This window comes from Argentina silus, assembly GCF_951799395.1.
Source record: "Argentina silus genome assembly, chromosome: X".
Classification (NCBI taxonomy): domain Eukaryota; kingdom Metazoa; phylum Chordata; class Actinopteri; order Argentiniformes; family Argentinidae; genus Argentina; species Argentina silus.
Window position 1 is genome coordinate 1,792,310 of NC_139653.1, and position 22,161 is coordinate 1,814,470.

General features: G+C 46.0%; 1 protein-coding gene across 3 annotated transcripts in view; it reads right to left on the minus strand.

The window, feature by feature from the left end:
* Positions 1–22,161, minus strand: part of ltbp1 (latent transforming growth factor beta binding protein 1) — a 103,831-nt gene that overhangs the window by 63,639 nt on the left and 18,031 nt on the right. For all 3 annotated transcript variants that reach the window (XM_083694836.1, XM_083694837.1, XM_083694835.1), the window contains exons 4-5: positions 11,671–11,822; positions 5,007–5,174 (exon numbers count right to left, since the gene is read on the minus strand). In XM_083694836.1, coding sequence (XP_083550962.1) covers positions 5,007–5,174; positions 11,671–11,822 — 320 coding nt within the window. The remainder of the gene's footprint in view (positions 1–5,006; positions 5,175–11,670; positions 11,823–22,161) is intronic.

Genomic DNA, 22,161 nt, shown 5'->3' on the forward strand with positions numbered 1-22,161 from the left:
TTACTCATGCAGTAGAAATGCCTATCCAGCCAATAGGCAGATAATTGTCTCTTGTTGATCAGGTTTGCCCTCCTCCTTCCCAGCCCTGTGATGTCATGTAGTAGGCCTAACCACAAGTCACAAGCATACATGGCTACCAGAACCCCCCATCCCGCCCGTCTGGTAGAATGTATTCTGTCAGCCCCTCCCCTAGCACCACTAACCGCACTCAACCACAATGGTTACAGTCATCTTGTTGTGGGCAGGAAACAAGCTACGGAAGCTGTGTTTGTGTGTGTGTCTGTGTGTCTGTGTGTGTGTGTGTGTCTGTGTGTGTGTGTGTGTGTGTGTGTGTGTGAACTTTATCTGACTCAGCTCTGAAGCCTCTGAAGGGAAATCAAAGTAATGTACATAGAAAAATGTACACAGAGACGCCTTATTATCTGAAATATGTCCATATTATCATCACAATATTAGTTGTTTTGCGTGTTTCAAATGACATTGTCATTTCTGCATTTCAATGCTACGGTTTCCCTGCCAACCTCAGGAAGAGATAAAATAATTTAAATGAAATGCAAGAAATGTTATCAAAATATGTAATTACTGTATATATGACAACTGACACAGGGTCCATGGTTAGTGTTTTAGACACTTACTTTCATTAGCAGAGAGTGACTGACCAGACTCGAGACAGTCTTATGTGCTCCAGATATTGCCTCTCAATAGCCCCAAATAAAAGAGTTTCATGAGACTCCTTCACCTTGGTGGACACACACACGCACACACACACACACGCACGCACGCACGCACGCACGCACGCACGCACGCACGCACGCACGCACGCACGCACGCACGCACGCACGCACGCACACACACACACACACACACACACACCATCCTGACAAATTTCCTCCTCTGCCAGCCATGGAGGGGTTGAGAGGGAGAGAGAGAGGGACAGACAGCAGGGAGAGAGGGAGTGGGAGAGGGAGTGGGAGACAGGGGGAGAGGGAGAGAAAGGGAAAGCAGCCCTGGAGCTAGTTCATTAAGGGAGGCTGCATTGCTCTGCAAGCTTGGGGACAGTGATTGGAGCTGGGCCCCTGGGTGCCTAATGACATGTTAGGAGGCAGCGTCTAGCGCTTCACAACAGAAATCCCACTTAGTGGTTCTATCAGTGGGGCAGGTTGGCCTGGGCATGGCAACCCTAGACTCAAAAGAGAGAGGCTAGTGCCTGCTGTATACTGCAGACACAGGATCTGGCAACCTGAGAAGTGGCAACCACTTCCCTTCCCCTTCTCCTACCGCAGGCAGCCTGTCCACAGAAACTGTAAAAACAGGGAGCCATGCTTCCAGCATGCCAGGTAGGATGACAAAAAAAAAGCAAAGAAAAAATTACAGTATGGCGATTATATGCAAAGAAAATCTGACAAGGAGGAAGTGACAGATACCAGAGGAGCAGTCGACTCCAGCCATCTCCAGCTCTGCCGCTGGCAAGCACTGGACTCTCCCCTTCCTCTAATGCAACCAGATGATGCCAGCCACAACTTGTGTATATGGGAGCACAGGAGCCTATACAGTACGGAATGTGTGTGTGTGTGTGTGTGTGTGGGGGGGGGGGGTTAAATATCTGGCTCCCTCTTTTATAAGGTAGACGGACAGCCGCAGACTTTTTTTTCCTTTCTCTGGCTGGGATCCCTCACATGCTTTCAATTACACACTGACTGACCAAACACCTGATTACAATCCTTTGGCCCCAGCGAAAGCCTAAAAGCACTATTAGTGTGCAGCGCTCGTTAATCAAGTCTCATACAGGAGGAGTCCAGACACATAGGCCTCCAGACAACCGCCACCTCCACCCAAAGTCAACATGGACGTTGAAAAATGGAACGGGATCCCCTCTATTCCAGCCCTCTTCACCTCAGTAAAAAAACGAACAGGTTACCTGAGAAATTAAGAAAATTTATGGAATTGGCCCGGAGGCCAGAAAAATCTGTCAGCCTCTTTCTTTCTCTCCTTACCAGAAAAATGTTACACATTTGCAGAGGTGCAGTATAAAAAAGAAACGGTAGACGATGAATGTTGAAAATACTTCCCTCTGAGTGCCCCCCCCCCCCACACACACACACACACACACCTAACTGACCTCCATCTCAACCTCCCCAAAAAGTTTAGTTTAATCCAACTGTAAATGCTGTGATATTGTCTGGACCGCAGTGGAGACACAAATGGCCATAGCTATCTTTAATAAGGAGCCCCTGGACTGGTCCAGAAAGCTCTCAGCACTTGGACAGCCACTGCACACACCTGGGACAGAATATGCCAAAACATACAGCTCTGACGGGGGTCTGAGAGTGAGAGAGAGAGAGAGAGAGAGAGAGAGAGAGAGAGACATAGAGAGAGAGAGAGAGAGAGAGAGAGAGACATAGAGAGAGAGAGAGAGAGAGAGAGACATAAAGAGAGAGAGAGACAGACAGAGAGAGACATAGAGAGAGAGAGAGAGAGAGACATAAAGAGAGAGAGAGAGAGAGAGAGAGACATAAAGAGAGAGAGAGAGAGAGACATAAAGAGAGAGAGAGACAGACAGAGAGAGACATAGAGAGAGAGAGAGAGAGAGAGAGAGAGAGACATAAAGAGAGAGAGAGACAGACAGAGAGAGACAGAGACAGAGAGAGAGAGAGACAGAGAGAGAGAGAGACACATAGAAAGAGAGAGAGACAGATAGAGAGAGAGATAGAGACAGTGAGAGAGAGAGAGAGAGAAAGTAAGAGAGAAAGAGACAGAGAGAAAGAGAGCGAGAGTATCCCTAGCCTTATCAGCAAGGAGCTGATATAGAAACACTGAAATAAGATAATTTTTTAATCAGCCAGCCTGTGGCCTCTGGAGCAGCAGTAAAGTGTGCAGCTGTGTCATTCTCTCTTTCCTCCAGATGTCTGTCTCCATAGAGCCAGCCTTGGGGAGAGGCAGGCGAGACGAGGGGCGACCCAGGGTAATGTGGCAGCCCAAAACCACCAGGCCTTCAGCCTGAGCGCCGCTGACTAGGCAGGATAGCAGCCCAGAAGGAATGTGGAGAGAAACGGGGCTGCTGCTGCTTGTAAATCAGACGGATGCTAAACCTTTTTTTCCCCAACTCCCCCCCCCCCCCACACACACACACTCTCCAACCCCCCTCCCCAAACCCACGTCACCAAATTGTTCCTATTCATATTTCTCAATGGATACATTGTGTTTAAATTGCACAAAATTGTGGCAATTACTGTACAGTAAAGTATAGAACACAGTCTTTCCACTGGACAGTAAAATGGGATTTTCCTTTGCATCGGCTCCCATAGCAGAGTGGTGTGTACACTACGGTGTTAAGTGGGTTAAAAAAAAAAAAAGCATAGCTGTGTACCTTGCCCTGGATAAAGGAGTCATAAATCACCGAACAACTTAAGCTTTTCCATGGGCACAGTAATTGGCTGACAACACCCTGTGGCATGTGGCAACAGATATCTCCACGCCTTATCACCCAGCAACACTCACTCTCCCAACTCCTCTTTCACCACTCAAATAGGATAAACAAACTGTTGATTTATCCCGTCTCTGGCTGTTGGATTAGGGCCTGCGCTGCAATGCAAGTATAACGGAGCTCCCAGCTTTCTAGTTCTCTAAGACGCTGCTCTGTGCTTCTTCATGGCTCTCTTGGCTCAGAGCAGGGGAGGAGAGAGGGAGGAGAGAGGGAGAAGAGAGTGGGGAGAAAAGGAGGAGCAACGGAGAGGAGGTCTAGGACAGAATGCATGTCTCGGCAGGTACACCAGGTTGACACTAGGCCAGGTGCTCCCAGTTAAAGAGACAGTAACGCAGACAGAGCCCTGCCTACCAGTACAGAATCATCTCTGAGCAGAATGAACCCCTATAGACACAGGCATTACTGAGTAGCATATCATCTGTGATGGGAGCAATATAGTGCGTGTAGTAAAGCCACAATGTCAGTTTTATTGTGACCCATTCACATGTACAAAAGGAACTGATCAAAACACACACACACACACTAGTTCAGTCGCCTTGAGTGACTGCAGTAGTCCACAAGTCTCACAGCATTGATAAACAATGGATAGGCCCAAACAGGAGATGAACTGGTAAAAGACAGGTGGGTAAACCCTGAACACCATGGATTCAATAGGAGGGTAAACCCTAATGCAAATAACACTAACCTAGCTAGCAGAAAAGGTGACTATACACTATTCATCCAAATAAAAAGGTGGGTAAACTTTTAATTGGACTTTAATTGGACTGGGTTTACCCACCACTATCATTAATGAGGACTAAACAGTGATCACCACTATTAACACATCACAGTACCCTGTCAGTACCCATGGGTCTGGCCAGCAGTGAGAGCTTGTCTGCTGCCGAGTCAGACAGGAATTCATCATGTTTTGGTCTCTCAACATGTCTCTGTCAAGAGCAGACAGACACACTGCTGCACTCCTTATAAGGAGTGAGGCGGGTTAAGACACTAGAGTTTTTCCAGGGTCTGTGCAACACATTAAGGAACACCCACCTATGTGCTTCTGTATTGAGCAGTCTCTTTGATATTCTAATGTGTGATAGTTCACTCTTATGCATCCACATGGCAGTAGAATGAGTAAACAAGGACATTTTTTTAATCAATGCATGACAACATCTTGATGGTAGCTCTTGATTAGCTGTAGTGTAAGTCAGGCATTCGAGTGATCATCTGACTCATTTGTTATTTTCAGGGGGCTCCTTATTTTCTCTGTTGCAACCTTTAAAACCAAACACAATCCAGATTTCTGATATATAAGGTAGACAGTGTGTGATATACTGAGCATGTGAATGGCAGTTCTCATTGAACATACGCACGCATGCGACCACACCAACCAACCAACCAACCAACGGCACAGATATAACCCTCCCTAGATTGGGAGGCCTCCAATCCTATCATGCACCACACACAAGGCACAGAAACCACATACAGAGAGTAGGTCGGTTGAGTAGAAAAGGAGGAACGTAAACGAGAGATCACTCACCTACTCTGAAGTTGGGGGCCGTCAGTGTGTCTGTGGCATGGCCGTTCTCACTGATGATGGTGGTGGTGTTGCCCTGCTCACAGTAGTTCTGGCAGTGGCCCCCCATGCAGGTCACCTTGCAGATGGTGGGGGTGAAGACCACCTTGATGCGGCCCGTGTGGTTCCCCACTGCCAGCCGGGAAGCCCAGCACACCAGGAGAAAGAAGAGGGAAAGTCTCGTCAGTCTTGTATCCATTGGTTTAGTAAACACCTTCCTCACTTGTCTCAAACAACCTCAGAGGACCAGACAAAACAATAACAAAGAGAGGACAGTTGTGTATTCCTGTTGTTGTGTCTCTCTTTTCCCTTTCTCTCTTTCTTTCTTTCTTTCTTTCTCTCCCCACTGCTCCTAAATCCGGTGGCGTCTCTGAAACATGAGGAGGAAAGAGAAAAAACGCAGGAGAGGAGAGGAGAGCTCAGCAAACAAAACTCTGGGATGCACTCCAATTCTTCATCAAAAGTCAAGTTCCCTGAGAAGTGGGCATTGGCAGATCACAATGCCATGCTTTATTCCCAGACGGACAAAGAGTAGAGTGGGCATGGCAGTCTGTTCGGCCCTGGCTTCTCAGATTTTCCCCTCCCTTTCTTCTCTCTCTCTCTCCCTCCCTCTTTCTCTTTCTCTCCCGTTCTCTCCTGTCTCCCACCTAGCAAAATTCAAGGACTTTGGCACCTCTGACAGAAAAAAAATGCTCTCCCAAAACGCTTTGCTGTGTGTCCTCCTGAGATCACATCCTCTCTCTCTGCACTTTGGGATGAAGTCACGGCAGCCCACAGAACCCAGGAAAACACACATGCCCCGTCTGCCCGCGTGTCTGTCCCTGGCACGCCCATCCTCCCCCATCCTCTCCCCTCCCTCAAAACCAAAACCGGCCCTCAGATGACACAAGAGAGCAATAGAAACAGGGACAGAGTGGGAGAAAGAGAGAGAGAGAGAGAAGGAGATGAGCGAGACAGAGAGGAAAGAGTAGTACAGTAGACCACAAATGTTTGTCCCAGCCCAGGTCTCCATACCACATCCCTCTCCTCTCCTAAGTGTTCCCTTTCTCTTTTTCTCCTGCCTTCATTCTTTCTCTCATTCACTTCTTCTCTTCCCTTGCTCCTCTTCATTCTCTACGTCCTCTCTCTCTCTCCACTTCTTGGCAGCGCCAGCTTCGGTCCTAACCCCAGACTCTTGAGCCTCAACGTTTTGTCTGTGGCTGTCAGCTGTTCACACCAGAAAGACGAGAGAGAGGGGCAGGGAGTACAGCCAAGGAGACAGGCCTTTTTTTCTAAACCAGAGAAGCAGGCAAAAACCACTGGATTAGAGGCTTTCGGCTGCCAAAATATTTGCCATAAGGTGCAAAAAGATCTTAACATTAAGGGGAAACTAATGTGATGTAGTGGTTAAAAGCCAAACAGTAATAGACGGTTGGTATTTGAATTTATAAGTATATATGTATATATATATATATATATATATATATATATATACATATATATATATATATACACACACTGTAGACATCCGGTATTTCATACACAAAGTTAGAAGACTCTTATTTTGCCAAATGGCTGCAAGGAAGGCCATTAGAGAGTAGACATTGCTGTGTGTTTGGCATGGGAGAATTGATGGAGGGGAGAGGGGAGAGGGGAGAGGGGAGAGGGGAGAGGGGAGAGGGGTCTGCCTTTTACAACCTGCGTCTCGAAGGCCCTACAGTCATATCAGGCTCCACTCAGCCACTGGCTCCTGGTAGGGGTCTACACACACAAACCATCAAGCTCTCCATCAGGTGTTCCTGCCTGCTGCTGCTGTTCCTGCATTCTTTACCTCCAGTATAATAATCCCATGTGTGTGGCACGCAGGAGCTTTCTGTGTCTGTGTACTTCTGCTACACTGTCTGCACCACCAGTCCAGACTAGATGAACCCAGAGATCACCTGCTACACTGTCTGCACCACCAGTCCAGACTAGACAAACCCAGAGATCCAGGCCAGCAGAGTGTCACCTTCTAGACATCACCTCTCACGTCATTCAGGTCTCTGCACCACACTCCAGGCCTGGCTCCCACCGTCACAGGGAACTTTCACCCTGTCACCTCCTTTCATTCTGATACCCCAAAATGTATTCACTTCCCATTTAGGGGGCTAGAGATTTTTGCCCTCATCATGACCTCCCAGTGGCTTGTGCTGTAGCTAGGTCCTGGTGTTTTTGGGCCCTTTAAGTCACCATCACAACCATATCATTGCTGACAGAGGGTATAGAGATATAGTAGGGGAGGCCTTGGAAAGGCATCAAATTCCCAGACACATGGAGATCTACACAGGGATATACGGTACAGTTGCCTGACAGCTCTCCCCCTGCACCATGTCCAACACAGCCCTTAACTACTCTGACAAGGCTTCTAGCAGGGAGTCCCTGGCCTCAGTAGTGATAAAACATGTCCGCCCCCCCTGCCCCCCCCCCCCCCCCCCCCCCTCTGCCTCAACAAGTGTTCTGCTACGGGGTCCTTCCTTCACACAGCAGACATTCCTCAGCTCTGCATGCAGGGAGAGGAGAACGTCACAGACAGGGCAAAGACATCAATCAGCAGAGAGGACGGTAGCTGGGGGATGCTAGCTGGGGGCTGTTGGGCTTGGGGGGGGACAGTATAGAACACACAGGCTGGGGGGGTAGAGGGGAGGAGGAAGAACTAGAGAGAGGAGCGGCGTCTTCCACTGGGGCTCTGTTGTGCGGTGTACCTCTAGGGATCTACTACAGTAGTTGGTCCCTGTGAGGGAGAATCAAGACAGCACCCCCGGAGGCTGAGGTCTACAGCTCTACAGGAGCGGAAGAGAGCATTGGTCTGTCTGTCTGTGCGTGTGTGGGAGAGCTGAGGGGCTGACAGAGAGCGCCTGGGGGAGAATGGCTTTCCCAGCAGCACCATAGCTAGCTGCTGACAGGCTGTCTGTCGCGTGTGACAGAGCTGACAGGAAGACTGCGGGCCTCTGCGATTCAGGAGCACAAACATTCTCTGTTGTCTGCTACTCCAAACAAGACAGCTAGCACACACACCACACCACATACTGGGCTAAAACCAACACTGAAGTGACGTCCCTAACAATCCCCTTGTCCCCTACACAACTCTATATTTCTGTATTGTGTACTTATGTACTCATGGGGGAAACACAAGTAAACAGCAGTGCTGTGTGTGTATGTGTGAGTGAGCGCACCAGTCCATCCCTCTCCCTACCTCTCCATCCCTCTCCCGTGCTCTGTCACAGCAGAGGAGAAAAAAACACATTCGCCCTCATCTACCAGGTCAAAGTAGCACCATACAAATCGATTATGAGTCTAGGTACAAGTACTCGTGTTCATTTCTTTCTTTCTTTCTTTCTTTCTTTCTTTCTTTCTCTCTCTCTCTCTCTCCCTCTCTCTTTGAGAGAGGTCTGCACACACTCTCTTGTCTTGCTCGTCTATTTCTCTGAGTCTCTCTCTCTCTTTCTCTCACCCCCTCTTTGGCGTCTGGGCACTTCCCTGGTGGTCTCACACTAAAGCTGAATCAAAGATGGACAGGGGTTATTTGTAGCCTGTGGGTCTCTGTGACCAGGCAGGCCCGAGGCTGCTAGAAACTGCAGCCATATAGGCCCCAGGAGGGGAGGGGAGGGGAGGAGAGTAGAGAGGAGGGGAGGAGAGCAGAGGGGAGGGGAGGGGAGGAAGGACACAGCCAGCCTGCAGTGCTGCAGAGACCTGGGGAGACTGTCGTGTCTGCAGACGATCTCCATTAATAGCCCACAGTCTGCCTGCTCAGACCAAAATGGAGCCATTCACTTTCAAGTCAGCAAATGTATCTTCACTTACTAACCTAAGCAGATGTCTACTGTATATATATTAAACTGGGACCAATAACTTGAAACCCACAAGGTTGATATGTCAGTCATACACACAGCCATGCTCTATTCATGACTTTCAGTTTTCAAAAGCCATTTAACTGCTACTGTAGGTTCCACTGTAAATGGGGGATAATACATCTTCCATGGCAAGGCTATTCAGTGGGTGAGCTTTAAACTGGGGTAGATAACAGGTATTATTCAGCAGCTCAGACCCAACACTCCAAATGACTTGGCCTCCCCCATTCATATCCATCTGAGGCACTTTATTTCAGCAATTGGGGGTTCTCCTTTGGATGACACAGTTTATCGCCCTTGCTCTGTCATTTCATTCTGTCTTCCACTCCCTGCCTTTATCTTAAATTGCCCTCTGAAAATGAGGCTAATAATTCATTTTCGACAGCGCCTCACAGCAGGCAATGCTTAAGTCTTTATGCCATTACCGCTGGGGCTGCAATTTGAACAAATCCAATTGCTGCCCAACTCCAAGCTCCAAATTCCCCACACCCTTGCAGCATTGCACACAGATGTGTGTGTACTGCTGTGTGTGTGTACGTGTGTGTTCATGGGTGTGTGCATGATGGTAGTGGTAATTTGAATGAATGTGGGACTTGAGGACTGAATAATTGTATGTGTGATATGTGTGACAGATGTGTGTGTAATGCTATGTGTGTGTGTGTGTGTGTGTGTGTGTGTGTGTGTATGCGTGTGTGTGTGTGTGTGTGTGTGTGTGTGTGTGTGTGTGTGTGTGTGTGTGTGTGTGTATGTGTGTGTGTGTGTGTGTGTGTGTGTGTGTGTGTGTGTGTGTGTATGCGTGTGCCCATAAAGTACAATTACTGCCTTTTATCCATTCAGATAAAAGAACAAAAGCAAGAGAACGCATTAAGCATGCAGAGAGAAATCTAGAGACAGTCGATACCCAAAATGTGACAGATGTTTCTGTAGTGTACAGATGTACAGATCCTTTTCTCTAAACCGATAGATTGAAATATAAACCAGAATACCCCTGCCCCCCCCGATTCCCCAATTAGGCCTAGTGTGTTGTTATTTGACTCTGTTGACATGGGAGTATCGCAGGAGCCCACAGGGGGGAAGCAGGGCCATCGCATAGCACTGAAATTGCCCTGGCTCCCGTAATGCGAGAAAATGGGGCACCGCCCAAACCTCATGCTAAAATAATGACAGTCTGACCTAACTAAAGCGGGCGCTACCGTGTCCATTTGGCAGTGATTAATGATCAATCCCTGGCCCTGAAATAACAAACAGCCAGTGTAATTGGCTCAGCTGGATCCCGCTGGTGTCCTGTGGTCCCGCTCAAAGAGAGAGGGAGAGGGAGAGAGAGAGAGAGAAAGAGCCTGTCACACTGTCATGGAACTTTCCAAACCCCAGAATAAGAAGTGTCCCTGTCCCCCATCCCCAATCTCTGCCCCGCACAAGCAAAGCCATGCCTGGGAGAGCTCAGGAATCTTAACACCAAGCCGACGACACTTTTATAAAAAAATAAAATGAATTTCTTGAAAAAACATCTTTACGCTTTTGGGGGATTCTGCTGGCATGCAACTTGTTGGAATGGCTTCAAGACTCACAAAGTCATCACTTAGTAAATACAAGTTGGGGGCTGCGTTATTTTCAGCAGCACTGGTCCTGTCTGCAGCTGTAAGGACTGTGTCTCAGCCTCCCAGTTCAGTGAGAGTAGACTTTATTGTGGACAGAGCATGACCTCTCCTGGTGTGCCAGGTACAAATACTTAGGTCTTTGTACCTGGCACAAAGGTCTCAGGTGTCTTAGGCTTGCATCAAGCGTTGCATTCAAAATGTCTGTTAAACTCAGTATAATGTCAATATCTGAGAACACAGCAACATGAAAGCTACATAATGTCAGTCGTGTAGCTTTCATGAAAACAAAAGCAACCAAGATAGCGGCCCTGTGGATCAAGTAAGAAGTAGCCTACAGTTCCTTAAAAGCAACAGCAGCGGTCCCTTTGAGGCATAGATCAGGGGGCACTGATATAGGGTGAGATAGAGAAGGTGGATATAGGGGGGATAGAGGAGGTGGATATAGGGGATATAGGGGGATAGAGTAGGTGGATATAGGAGGATAGAGGAGGTGGATATAGGGGGATAGAGGAGGTGGATATAGGGGGATAGAGGAGGTGGATATAGGGGGATAGAGGAGGTGGATATAGGGGGGATAGAGGAGGTGTAAATAGGGGGATAGAGGAGGTGGATATAGGGGGATAGAGGAGGTGGATATAGGGGGATAGAGGAGGTGGATATAGGGGGATAGAGGAGGTGGATATAGGGGGGATAGAGGAGGTGGATATAGGGGGATAGAGGAGGTGGATATAGGGGATATAGGGGGATAGAGGAGGTGGATATAGGGGGGATAGAGGAGGTGGATATAGGGGGGATAGAGGAGGTGGATATAGGGGGATAGAGGAGGTGGATATAGGGGGGATAGAGGAGGTGGATATAGGGGATATAGGGGGATAGAGGAGGTGGATATAGGGGGATAGAGGAGGTGGATATAGGGGGATAGAGGAGGTGGATATAGGGGGATAGAGGAGGTGGATATAGGGGGGATAGAGGAGGTGTAAATAGGGGGATAGAGGAGGTGGATATAGGGGGATAGAGGAGGTGGATATAGGGGGATAGAGGAGGTGGATATAGGGGGATAGAGGAGGTGGTTATAGGGGGATAGAGGAGGTGGATATAGGGGGATAGAGGAGGTGGATATAGGGGGATAGAGGAGGTGGTTATAGGAGGAGGTGGGTTACTTACCGTGGATGGGGTTATGTCCCACCGTCAGGGGAATGGGTCTGTCTGGCTGGTGTTGAACGTGCGTCTGGGTGTGTGTGGTGTGTGTGTGGTAGTACTTGGGCTTCAGGACAAATTGCTGACTCTGTCCTGGGTGCATGCTCATAGGCCGGATTCTGGATGGGGATAAAGAATACAGACTGTCAAACGCAGCGCAATCTTATCTGATTTATTTGTTTACGTACTATCTACACAGTCAATAATTTTTACAATCAATGAGCACACATCCTTGAAATCACACATTGTAATCATCACATACTGTATATATGATATATATCCATCCTGTTCTTGAGCAAGGAGGTTGGGGGCCTGGGGATGACTCCTAGGAGGGGCTAGGGCTGGGTGGGGGTGGAGAGGCTAGGGCTGGCTGGGGGTGGAGGGGCTAGGGCTGGAGGTGTGCCGTGGCGTCTGCCGTCTCATTTCTGCCCACTCGTAAAGAGGAACATAAGACAAGAGGAGCACCAGAGATGAACCTAATCTGTCCAGTGGACGCTTGAGGAAACCCAGACACATCCTCAGCACTGGGGGAGAGGCCGGTTGGAGTGTAGCCAAAACATCCTCCAGACCGCCCTGTAGCCCCATGACATGGCCCAACCAGACATGACACAGACACAGAGAGGACAGCACTGCCACTTGTGTGTGTGTGTGTGTGTGTGTGTGTGTGTGTGTGTGTGTGTGTGTGTGTGTGTGTGTGTGTGTGTGTGTGTTGGGGTGGATGGGACAGAGAGAGTAGAGTGAGGACAAAGTTGGCTTGAAGCTGAGCAAAACCATCCTAAACCATCTCTGTAAAGCCTCTCTGTCCCACTCTCAGTCACTCTGCTCAGCGTCCCTCAGCCCAAATGAAATGTGACTTGTTTACACGATGAGAAGAGAAATCTGGTCATCTGGTGCAGGCCCTCTGAGCCATACAGTATTGCCGGAGACAGCGCTAGTACAGTTTTTTTACACAGCATAACTGTATCAAATTGTCAGCCGCCACACTAAAACCACTCAGACAGGTCTGGGTCATGGCAACAGAGGACAAAAATAGTTTTATTTCTGACAGGAGAGAAAAGAGCACAACAGTATGGGTGGTGTTGAAAACCATCGCTAAATGGTTTATAGACGGGGAGGATAAAACCACAACATTGGAGGCATTCATACTTGTCTGCGCTCCCTCCTAGATTATCATATGTCTGGAGGGAGGCGAAAATCCGCAGGCCAAGAAAAAGCTTATCTTAAGCAGAAAAACAGCCAAGAACTCTTTCCCATTTCAAAACAATGCATCTAATTTTAATCCCATTTAACAAAAGTTAGCTAATAGCCTTTAAATGCTCCGTGCTGCGTATCTAACACTTGTCACAGACTGGTCACAATCATTCAGTCCTCAGGACCCACATTCCTTTAAATCACCACTACCACCACCGCACACACGTACGCATTGTTATGGAAAATACATTGATAGAACTGTTTTCAGGTTATACACTTTCATATGACTGATACAACTTGTGTAAATACTGTGATTACATTTTCTCTTACCACACCTCTAAAGTTCTATAGCCATTGTTCTGAGAAACATTGTATAATTACCATATGGATTGCTGTGATTCCGGGCTGAGGGGTAGGAGGGAGAGTACAGAGACTGTCACATCCTGCCAACCGGATAGTGGAAGTGTGAAATGTTGAACGCCGATTGATCAATAGGATATGGTAGGAAGTCTCCCCATTGTTCTTTCCCTCCCGCCACCTCTCACGTAAGCACAAGCCAGTCAGGTGATAGCCTTTGTGGCACTGACATTTGGTGTTTCATCTCTATAAAAGACAATCTTGAGAATCGCCTCTTCAGACTTGCGCTGAACAGACCCCCGGATTTACACTGGGCTGCTGTTACGCTCTTGTCTCTAGTTTGCAAGCAATAAATACCGGACTCGAAAATTGGGGCTACTCTTGAATCTTACCTCCGAAGAGCTGAAGTACAGAGTGGTAAATCCTAGACATCCATCACAGCATGCACACACACACACGCACGCACGCACGCACGCACGCACACACACACACACACACACACACACACACACACACACACACACACACACACTGAATCAAGGATCCTCCCATCAGTTAAGTTGTCTCTCCAGGCTACCATGGCTGCAAGTGTGACCAGTCTCCCCCCTCACCATCATCATCATCGTCACCATCATCATCATCATCACCATCATCACCATCATCATCATCATAGTCTCTCTCTCCAAAGAGCTCCGCTCTACTCTCTCCCTGTGCTAATCACAGCTGCCAATCATGTCATTGGACCCCTCATCACATCAGCTACTGTACCAGACACTTTCCTAGCACAAAAAAAGAAAGATGTAAAGTAAAGTAAAGCTGTTGTCACTAGGGTCTCCCACTCTCATGCCCTCAACCACACACAATCATCCTGAAACTTCAAGGAACGAGACAGGTTTAATCTTTCGTTTCCCGAGGGGAGGGATATAGGGGTGACACAAGTGCCCTCTTTCTTTCATTCCCCGTGCTCCCACCACCACTCTCACCCCCACCCCCATACCCCTTTACTGGGTAAACATTGTTTAACTTCTGCAGTCAAGCGAATCCCTTTGATGTGCCAATGAGATCTTCTGGGAAAAGCTTCACAGCAAAGCTATCATTTGGCTTTTCTGCTAGATTGTGTGTTCCAAAGCAAAAGCATCTTGCTCTAACAGGCAGATAGGCTGGTAGGCAGGCAAGCATAAACCATATGCATAGCTGGTAGTCATTTGCCCCCATTCTGTTATGCAATGTTCATGTGAACGCGTCTCATTGTGAGTAATCCCAACAGTATAACACTCCATTACTATTGGATGCAGAAACCACACGTTTCTAAAGCATTGTGATTGGCAGAGAGGTGTTCGAGGCTGTAATTTAATAACGATAATGTCACGGTTAAATAATCTGTTATGATATTCCTACGACACAGTCGATTTTTGTATCATGTTCCCTTGACAACGTTTGTAGTCTGCGGAACTTTATTTCTCAGCGCATGGCAGAAACCACCACAATCTATCACAAAATAAATACTTCAAAAAACACTGTTTTCTTGTGACAATTTTGGGATTTGTTTTTTTATAACTGTATAAAAGCAATAATACTCTCAAGGCTGTGATTCATCAATTGTCAATATTGTCACTTGATATGGGTTTGCCGGGACTCCACTGTGCATCATGTCTAACAACTCCCCCTACCCGTAGCAATATTGATGATAAATCACAACCTCTCTGGCATTATTGCTTAAGTGTATACAGTCTACTGTGCTGTGTGCTTGCCACTCTATCTATTGGGATTAACCCCAGTCAATGGGAATTAACATGGGAGAAGGTTGGTTTTTGAATACAACTATAATGGGTGTATCCAGGCAGTGGTGGAATGGAGACATGGATCGACAAGTTGTTGATCATGGCCCAATATGCAATTTTTTGGTTGTTGCCAAAACCAATTATAAGGGATGTCTTTCGTAGTCTCAGGAAAAGACTCAAAGGTAGAGAGGGAGAGATGGAGACAATGTGGGGAACAGGGATAGTGGCTCACTGCCAGACAAAGTAACATTTTAAAGAAAGAATGACAGAGACAGAGAGAGAGAGACAGACAGACAAAGACAGAGAGAGAGAGACAATTTAGAGAATCGAATTGAAAGAGAGTGAGGAGGAGGGTGTATTTCGCAACCGTCCTCAGTTGTCGTTCTCTCCCCCGTCTCTCTTTCCAAATGCCCTCCGGTGATCTAATCTGCAATGTCTGCCATGCTGAAATGCCTGCCTGATGTAATGTGCTTGAACAAAGGAGAAACATATTCCAGCCCTCCGGTCACATACTTCTCCTTGGAGAGCAGGCTCAAATAGGGACAGAGGAATTCTCCCTTTATTGGCGGGAACGTGGCCAAACCAATTCTGAGACAACAACAGAACTGGAGTCCTGGCTGGCAACTTCCAGACTGCCACAAGTCTGAGAGCCAGTTTTCCCCAAGCAGACTGAGACCGGGCATACCTGATATCTCCTTAATGTCTTGTCACTCACTGTTTGAATTAGTTGGGGTTCAAAAGGGAAGAGAGGATAAGCTGAACTAACTTTAGGCACTCTGAGCTGGCTTGGGTTAGTCTGGTAGAGGCATTGCGTTTGTCCCCACTCCAATCAGCTCGTTTTGGTACAACCATACGTCCAGGGGGGCCAAACAAGATCTTTTCCAGAGTTTCCCTTGACAGAAGCAACTGGAATCACGTTTACTTCTCCATTAATAAAACCCAGCTTCTACTTTCTCCTTGATTTAAATGGGAGGGGATCACTTGTAGTAAGTACTGAGAGCTATGTGCTAAGCTCCTCCACATGCTCCTATTTGACCAGTTCTTACCCCAGCCATCTCGAACATGGCAATTATCTCCTCTGAGATAACACACAGGAGGATTATATCAACTAATTGTCCCCCACGATGGGGGGATTTGTCTCCGTCGTATGCTTGTGTAAGAAACTTGGATTAATGATGCATCTTGCCATAGAGATTATGGCATTTACAAAATGATACTGATTGGCCCTAGTGGGGTGCCATAGTAAACAACATTAATTACAATGATTGACTGATTGTCACCAATTCACCCAATGAGGGGCGCTACATCACTTGTGGGGGACAACATGTTTACTGTTAGCCCCATTAGTGACTAGACTTGCTACTTTTTACATTTGGATTTGTAGAAGTCTAGTCACAGATTGGTAGGCACAGGGTATGCAGAGACTTTGCCTCAAATGTAAACGACGACTCACATAGTGGATTTGAAGACACCGGAAAGAAAACATGACTCATGACCCATGCATTTCTGACCTTTATTAAATTGTATTTTTGAAAGAACGATAAATACGTTTGAGAAAAGAATGTTAAAGATTGCAGGTGGTGGGAATGCATTGTAAATGTCAGTGTTTTTTCTGGTGGCCATCTTTCGTAATGCTGACTGAAATCGGGAAATGCCTTAGACAAGGTAAGTCTACCTTTGAAGCTAAATCACTGCATACCCCATGCCTACCAATCTGTGACTAGACTTCTACAACATACAAAAGTAAAATGTAGTAAGTCTAGTCACTAATGGTGCTAGTTTACTATAGACTTGTTTGGAATTGCTTTAGAAAGGCAAGTCACAGAGATTGCACACTGTAAAAGGTTGCCGATGGTTAAGCTACTTAAATATTAAATATAAATAAATATATAAATAAATAAATAAATATAAAGGTTGAGCTTGATACAGAAAAAAAATTTTCAGACATTTTTTTAAATGGAGCTGGTGTTATCAGTTCACTGTTCAGCTGCTTATCAAGTTACTGTCAAATATATGTCCCATAAACAGTATGCACTGTCCATCACACCACCCACCAGCTCCCTGCTCTAGCCCAGGTGTAAAGGTTCTGTTGCATCATTCCTCATTTACAAGACCATAATTCACTTGGCCGGGTAGCCAAGCTTCAGTTGGGTGCAAGTATCAGAAGAAAAACAACTGTGAAAACATACATACATATTAAAACGGGGGAAAGTTTTTACAATCAAGACCTGTCCTTTTACCAGACCATTGAATATATATGAATGCCTTACTTACTGCAACAGAGGGCTACTGTACTTGTAAAAAAGTTCCCCCTGAACTTACTGACTTCACAAAGAGCATGGGGGTGACTGTTAGCTTTGACACAATATCAAAACAATCTGGTGTTGAAAAACTGGTACGAATCATAGTTTCTAACAATTCACAGGACAAATGACTTCCCTGTAGGGAGAGAGGGAGTGATTGGTGCCTGCCAGTGATGTGGTTTTCCTGCACATGAAGACCTGAGGCGTGAGGAATGCTGGTGTGGAACAAGTGCCGGGGCCAGTTGGCAGGACGCACGCACCTCGCAGACGACATCCATCACACAGGAGATTTGTCATGTTATCCCCTGATTGAGGGGACTGCTAGTCCTCGGGTCTGTCTGTCTGCTGTAACAGTGAAGTGATAGCTGCCTCTCCCTCCCTCCGGTCTACACTGGCTACCCTGAGATGAGCAGGAGGAGGTTTCTCTCCCTCCCTCTGACAGGAGTTTGGAGACAGACGAGCCAACCCAAATGGAGGCTCAGCTCTCATACATTTCTACAACTCCGTCTTAGAGAAGGGAGACGGGGTTGTATTTCTAGACAAAACTAACAAGCTGAGAAACCTGAAGAGCTCAGCACCTGTGCTGTAGGTTTTTTGCAGACTGTTTCAAGTCATCTCTCCACTCATAAAAACGATAAATGAAGACAAGCCAGACAACATAATGCAGAAACATTATTGTGCCGTGAGAATGCAAATACACACGGGGAAAACTTGAGGTTTGGAAATGATAACATGGTGAGATATGGGAGTTCATTTTTCCATGAGTCACTGCCAAGTTAGAATCTTCAGTGACAGAGAGTGGCAGTAAAAATTTAAAACAATCCTTTTGTACTAGTTTGGCGCTGCACACTTACGGGTGTCTTTTTCCACTTCATACATTTCATAATGAGAACTGAACATTGACATTGGGCCAAAGTCGGGCTAAACATTTAGCCAAAGGCCACAACCAACTCCCCTTACCAAAGCTATAGTCCCTTGCTAACACAACCAACACCCCTTACCAAAGCTATAGTCCCTTGCTAACACAACCAACACCCCTTACCAAAGCTATAGTCCCTTGATAACACAACCAACTCCCCTTACCAAAGCTATGGTCCCTTGCTTACACAACCAACTCCCCTTACCAAAGCTATAGTCCCTTGATAACACAACCAACTCCCCTTACCAAAGCTATGGTCCCTTGCTTACACAACCAACTCCCCTTACCAAAGCTATGGTCCCTTGCTTACACAACCAACTCCCCTTACCAAAGCTATGGTCCCTTGCTTACACAACCAACTCCCTTTACCAAAGCTATAGTCCCTTGCTAACACAACCAACTCCCCTTACCAAAGCTATAGTCCCTTGCTAACACAACCAACTCCCCTTACCAAAGCTATAGTCCCTTGCTAACACAACCAACTCCCCTTACCAAAGCTATGGTCCCTTGCTAACACAACCAACTCCCTTTACCAAAGCTATGGTCCCTTGCTTACACAACCAACTCCCCTTACCAAAGCTATAGTCCCTTGCTAACACAACCAACTCCCCTTACCAAAGCTATAGTCCCTTGCTAACACAACCAACTCCCTTTACCAAAGCTACGGTCCCTTTCATAATAACACATATTAATGTACAATAAGTCCCTTTTTTCATTTCCAGAAACATAGATTATACACATCCATTAGTCTCACAAATGTTAAGAAGTAAAACAAATTAACATGATACATGGCCTATATCAATAATGGGATAAGGTCACAATACTCCATGCACATGAGGTTAAAAACAGAAATAGAAAGAAAACATGAAAAACATAATGAACATGTATTCAAAAAGAGAAAGTAAAAGCAGTAAAAGAGGACACAGACCATGCTCTTTTTGCTAGGCAAAAAAAAAAATCTTACAAAAGTTCTACATGTCCAACTATTCTCTGTTACAGTATGTCTTTACAACCTCAAGGAAAGTCATCTTTCTCCAAGTTCCTAATTTCTCTGATGCACAATATTAGTGTTGTGGCAGTGGTCTAGTAGCATTGTGGACAGAACAATGTACTATAAACCAAAGGGTTGTGGGTTTGAATCCCAAAAGGTGTAATAAAGAACAGTGTTTATTCAAACATAGTGCATGGAGAAAGTACTCATATACTGTACCTTATATCAATGTTAAGTAAAGCATTCAAGTTCTGTTAATTTAATTACATGTTATTTTTTACTTCCCTTGTTTAGGAATCAATGAGCAATCGTGTTACAATGTTGGATCATGACGGTTAAATAATGACATGTAGAAAACCTCTTTTACAGTCCACATGCAACCATGTCACAATGTTGTATGATGACCGTCAAATGCTGATTTTCAGAAAACTTGTAATAGGTAACATTTTAAAAACTATTATTATTATTTTCTGATGCTGACCATCAACTGCCAATGTTAAGAAAACGTTTATTTTCAACCCATGATAAACAATGTAGCAATGTTGGATGATGACCATCAAATAACAACCATACTGTTACTACATTCTACTGTGCAACATTTGGTTTTAACATTGTCCCACAGTTATTTTCCATAGTCTCTCTATGGTTGGCACAAGACAGTGAATCAACATCCTTTTACTTACATTTATACAATGTTTGGATTTAGACATTGCTGCACCATACCATTGTCCATCATGACCGGTATACAATGATACAACCAAAAAACAATCTTAATACAGTAGGTTTTTCTAAAATGCCCATGGGGTCCTTGCCTCTTTCTCGAATGGCACTGAAGGAGAAGATCCTAGAATCCTCCCCACAGACCCAGTAGGCTTTGATTAGGAGGTGAGGAGAAAGGATGCAAGGAATCGAGAAAAGACTTTTGAGATTCAGCCCTCATATCTATACCCATCTGTAGTACTGGCTGCAACCTGATGAGTTTCTATTGAGCTGAATCATTCAGTTTGTGTTATGCCCACAGGGAAACACAATACGAACAGGCCTGCCACAACCCTGTGACACACACCTGACTTTCAATCCCAGCAGCATGTAAACTCTAAAACCCATTAGGACGGTCCAACAATGGCCCATCTCCTCTACTGTAAAATGAGGCCAGTTGTTTTAAGTGCCTTTTTTGCAGCCAAAGTGTGTTAACAGACTTGCTTCTGTGTGTGTGTGTGTGTGTGTGTGTGTGTGTGTGTGTGTGTGTGTGTGTGTGTGTGTGTGTGTGTGTGTGTGTGTGTGTGGTTTCTTCTGAGCGTCCACCACGTCCCTCTGGGCACAGAGCCAGCAGGTAAAAAGGGTCTACAGTGAAATTTGTGAGGTCTAAATTTAATGGCTCATTAAATACCACAATAAAGGGACTGCAGCATCGCTCAGCAGCTCCATACACACTGAGGGAATTATTCGTCACAGTTGCATTTCAGAAACGGCGGGGTTGGTTGGACCACAGAAGCAATAAGTCGGGCGACTATCCAAACAGATTTTTCTACTGACTCAAGTTTTGCTTTTCCACTTTTTCACTGCTTTTTTTAAGTTGCTTAGTGACCTCCAGCAAGCTTGGACCTCGCCTCACTTCGGCGTTGGTGTGTGGTGAAAATATCTATTCAGGCCTCTGGCGAGCGCCGTGGTAAAAATACAAAATCTATCTGAATAGATCTATCTATACTCCTCTGTTAGGCCAGCTGTTAGCTTTGGGAATGACCAGCAATTTTATCCTCAGTCCAATATTTAAACTCTAAATGGGAGGGGGTGGGATGTGAGTGTCCAAGGGCAGGTTAGAGGCATATTTCACATAATTTATCTTTCCAAATAGGTCAGTTATTAACAGTACGCCCATCTACTGAGTGAGTAAATGCAAGAGCAGTCACATGGGCCGTGTGATCTACATTCTGATCATGCAGTATGACTTTATTAAAGATAAGCGGCTTATCTCTTCTTAGTTCCAGGGGGATGTAAACTCACACTGATAGATAAGAAGAGAGACTGTGAAAATGAATCCCTAGGATTCTCTGGTGTGAACAATTCACAACATAATGACTAATGAGTGTCTCTTTTTTCACAAACACATCAATTCAAATGCTAAATGAAAGCTCAGCGGCCGTTGTGTAAGTAAGTTATCTGGAATAGTTTTTACCTCGTCTGATGACGCAAATAAAATGAAAGCATTTCAGTCTCAAATTCATATTGACTATAAAATCCTGTGATAATCTCATACGTCAGCTTCGACCACATTAACACAGATTCCACCCCTTTTCCACCAGAAATCTGGCAGCATGGAGGCAGCTAATCTGCATCAACTTGCGGGGGAAATGAAACGCGAGAGGCTTTCTTCATCTTTTACAAGGCATGACTGATACTTTTCAAAGGCCAGAGAGAAGAACCCAGCCTTTTCCAAGAATAATTATTGTTTAAGGAACACCAGGAGAGATTAACACGGGCTTCCAACAATCATGAGCTCGGAAACCTGAGCGGGGACGATGATCCATCTTATAGGGCAGTCTCTCTTTCTCCTTACAGTAGAGAAGTTAATGCCAGGAGAAGAATGCCACTCCATTATGCAACAAAATGGCTAACTAGCAGAGGGCTATTTCACATGCCACTGTGAACCCAGTGCATACCACATGGACTACAGGTGGGAATCCCACCCATGATAATGAAAGAAAAAATGAAGCCAGGCCTATATTTACCCTCTGCTTAAAAGAGCTAATATTGACACTGGTGTCTAATGGGACCCCAGAGTGCAGGGATGGGCCAGGTCAGCGGAAGAGAAGAGTTGTGTTGATGTTCAAGGGAGGGGGTAAGGTTGTAGGGGCCATGGTAAAGGGCAAGGCTCCTCCCCTGTGATTGACAGCCTGTGCATTTGGGCTCCTGGTC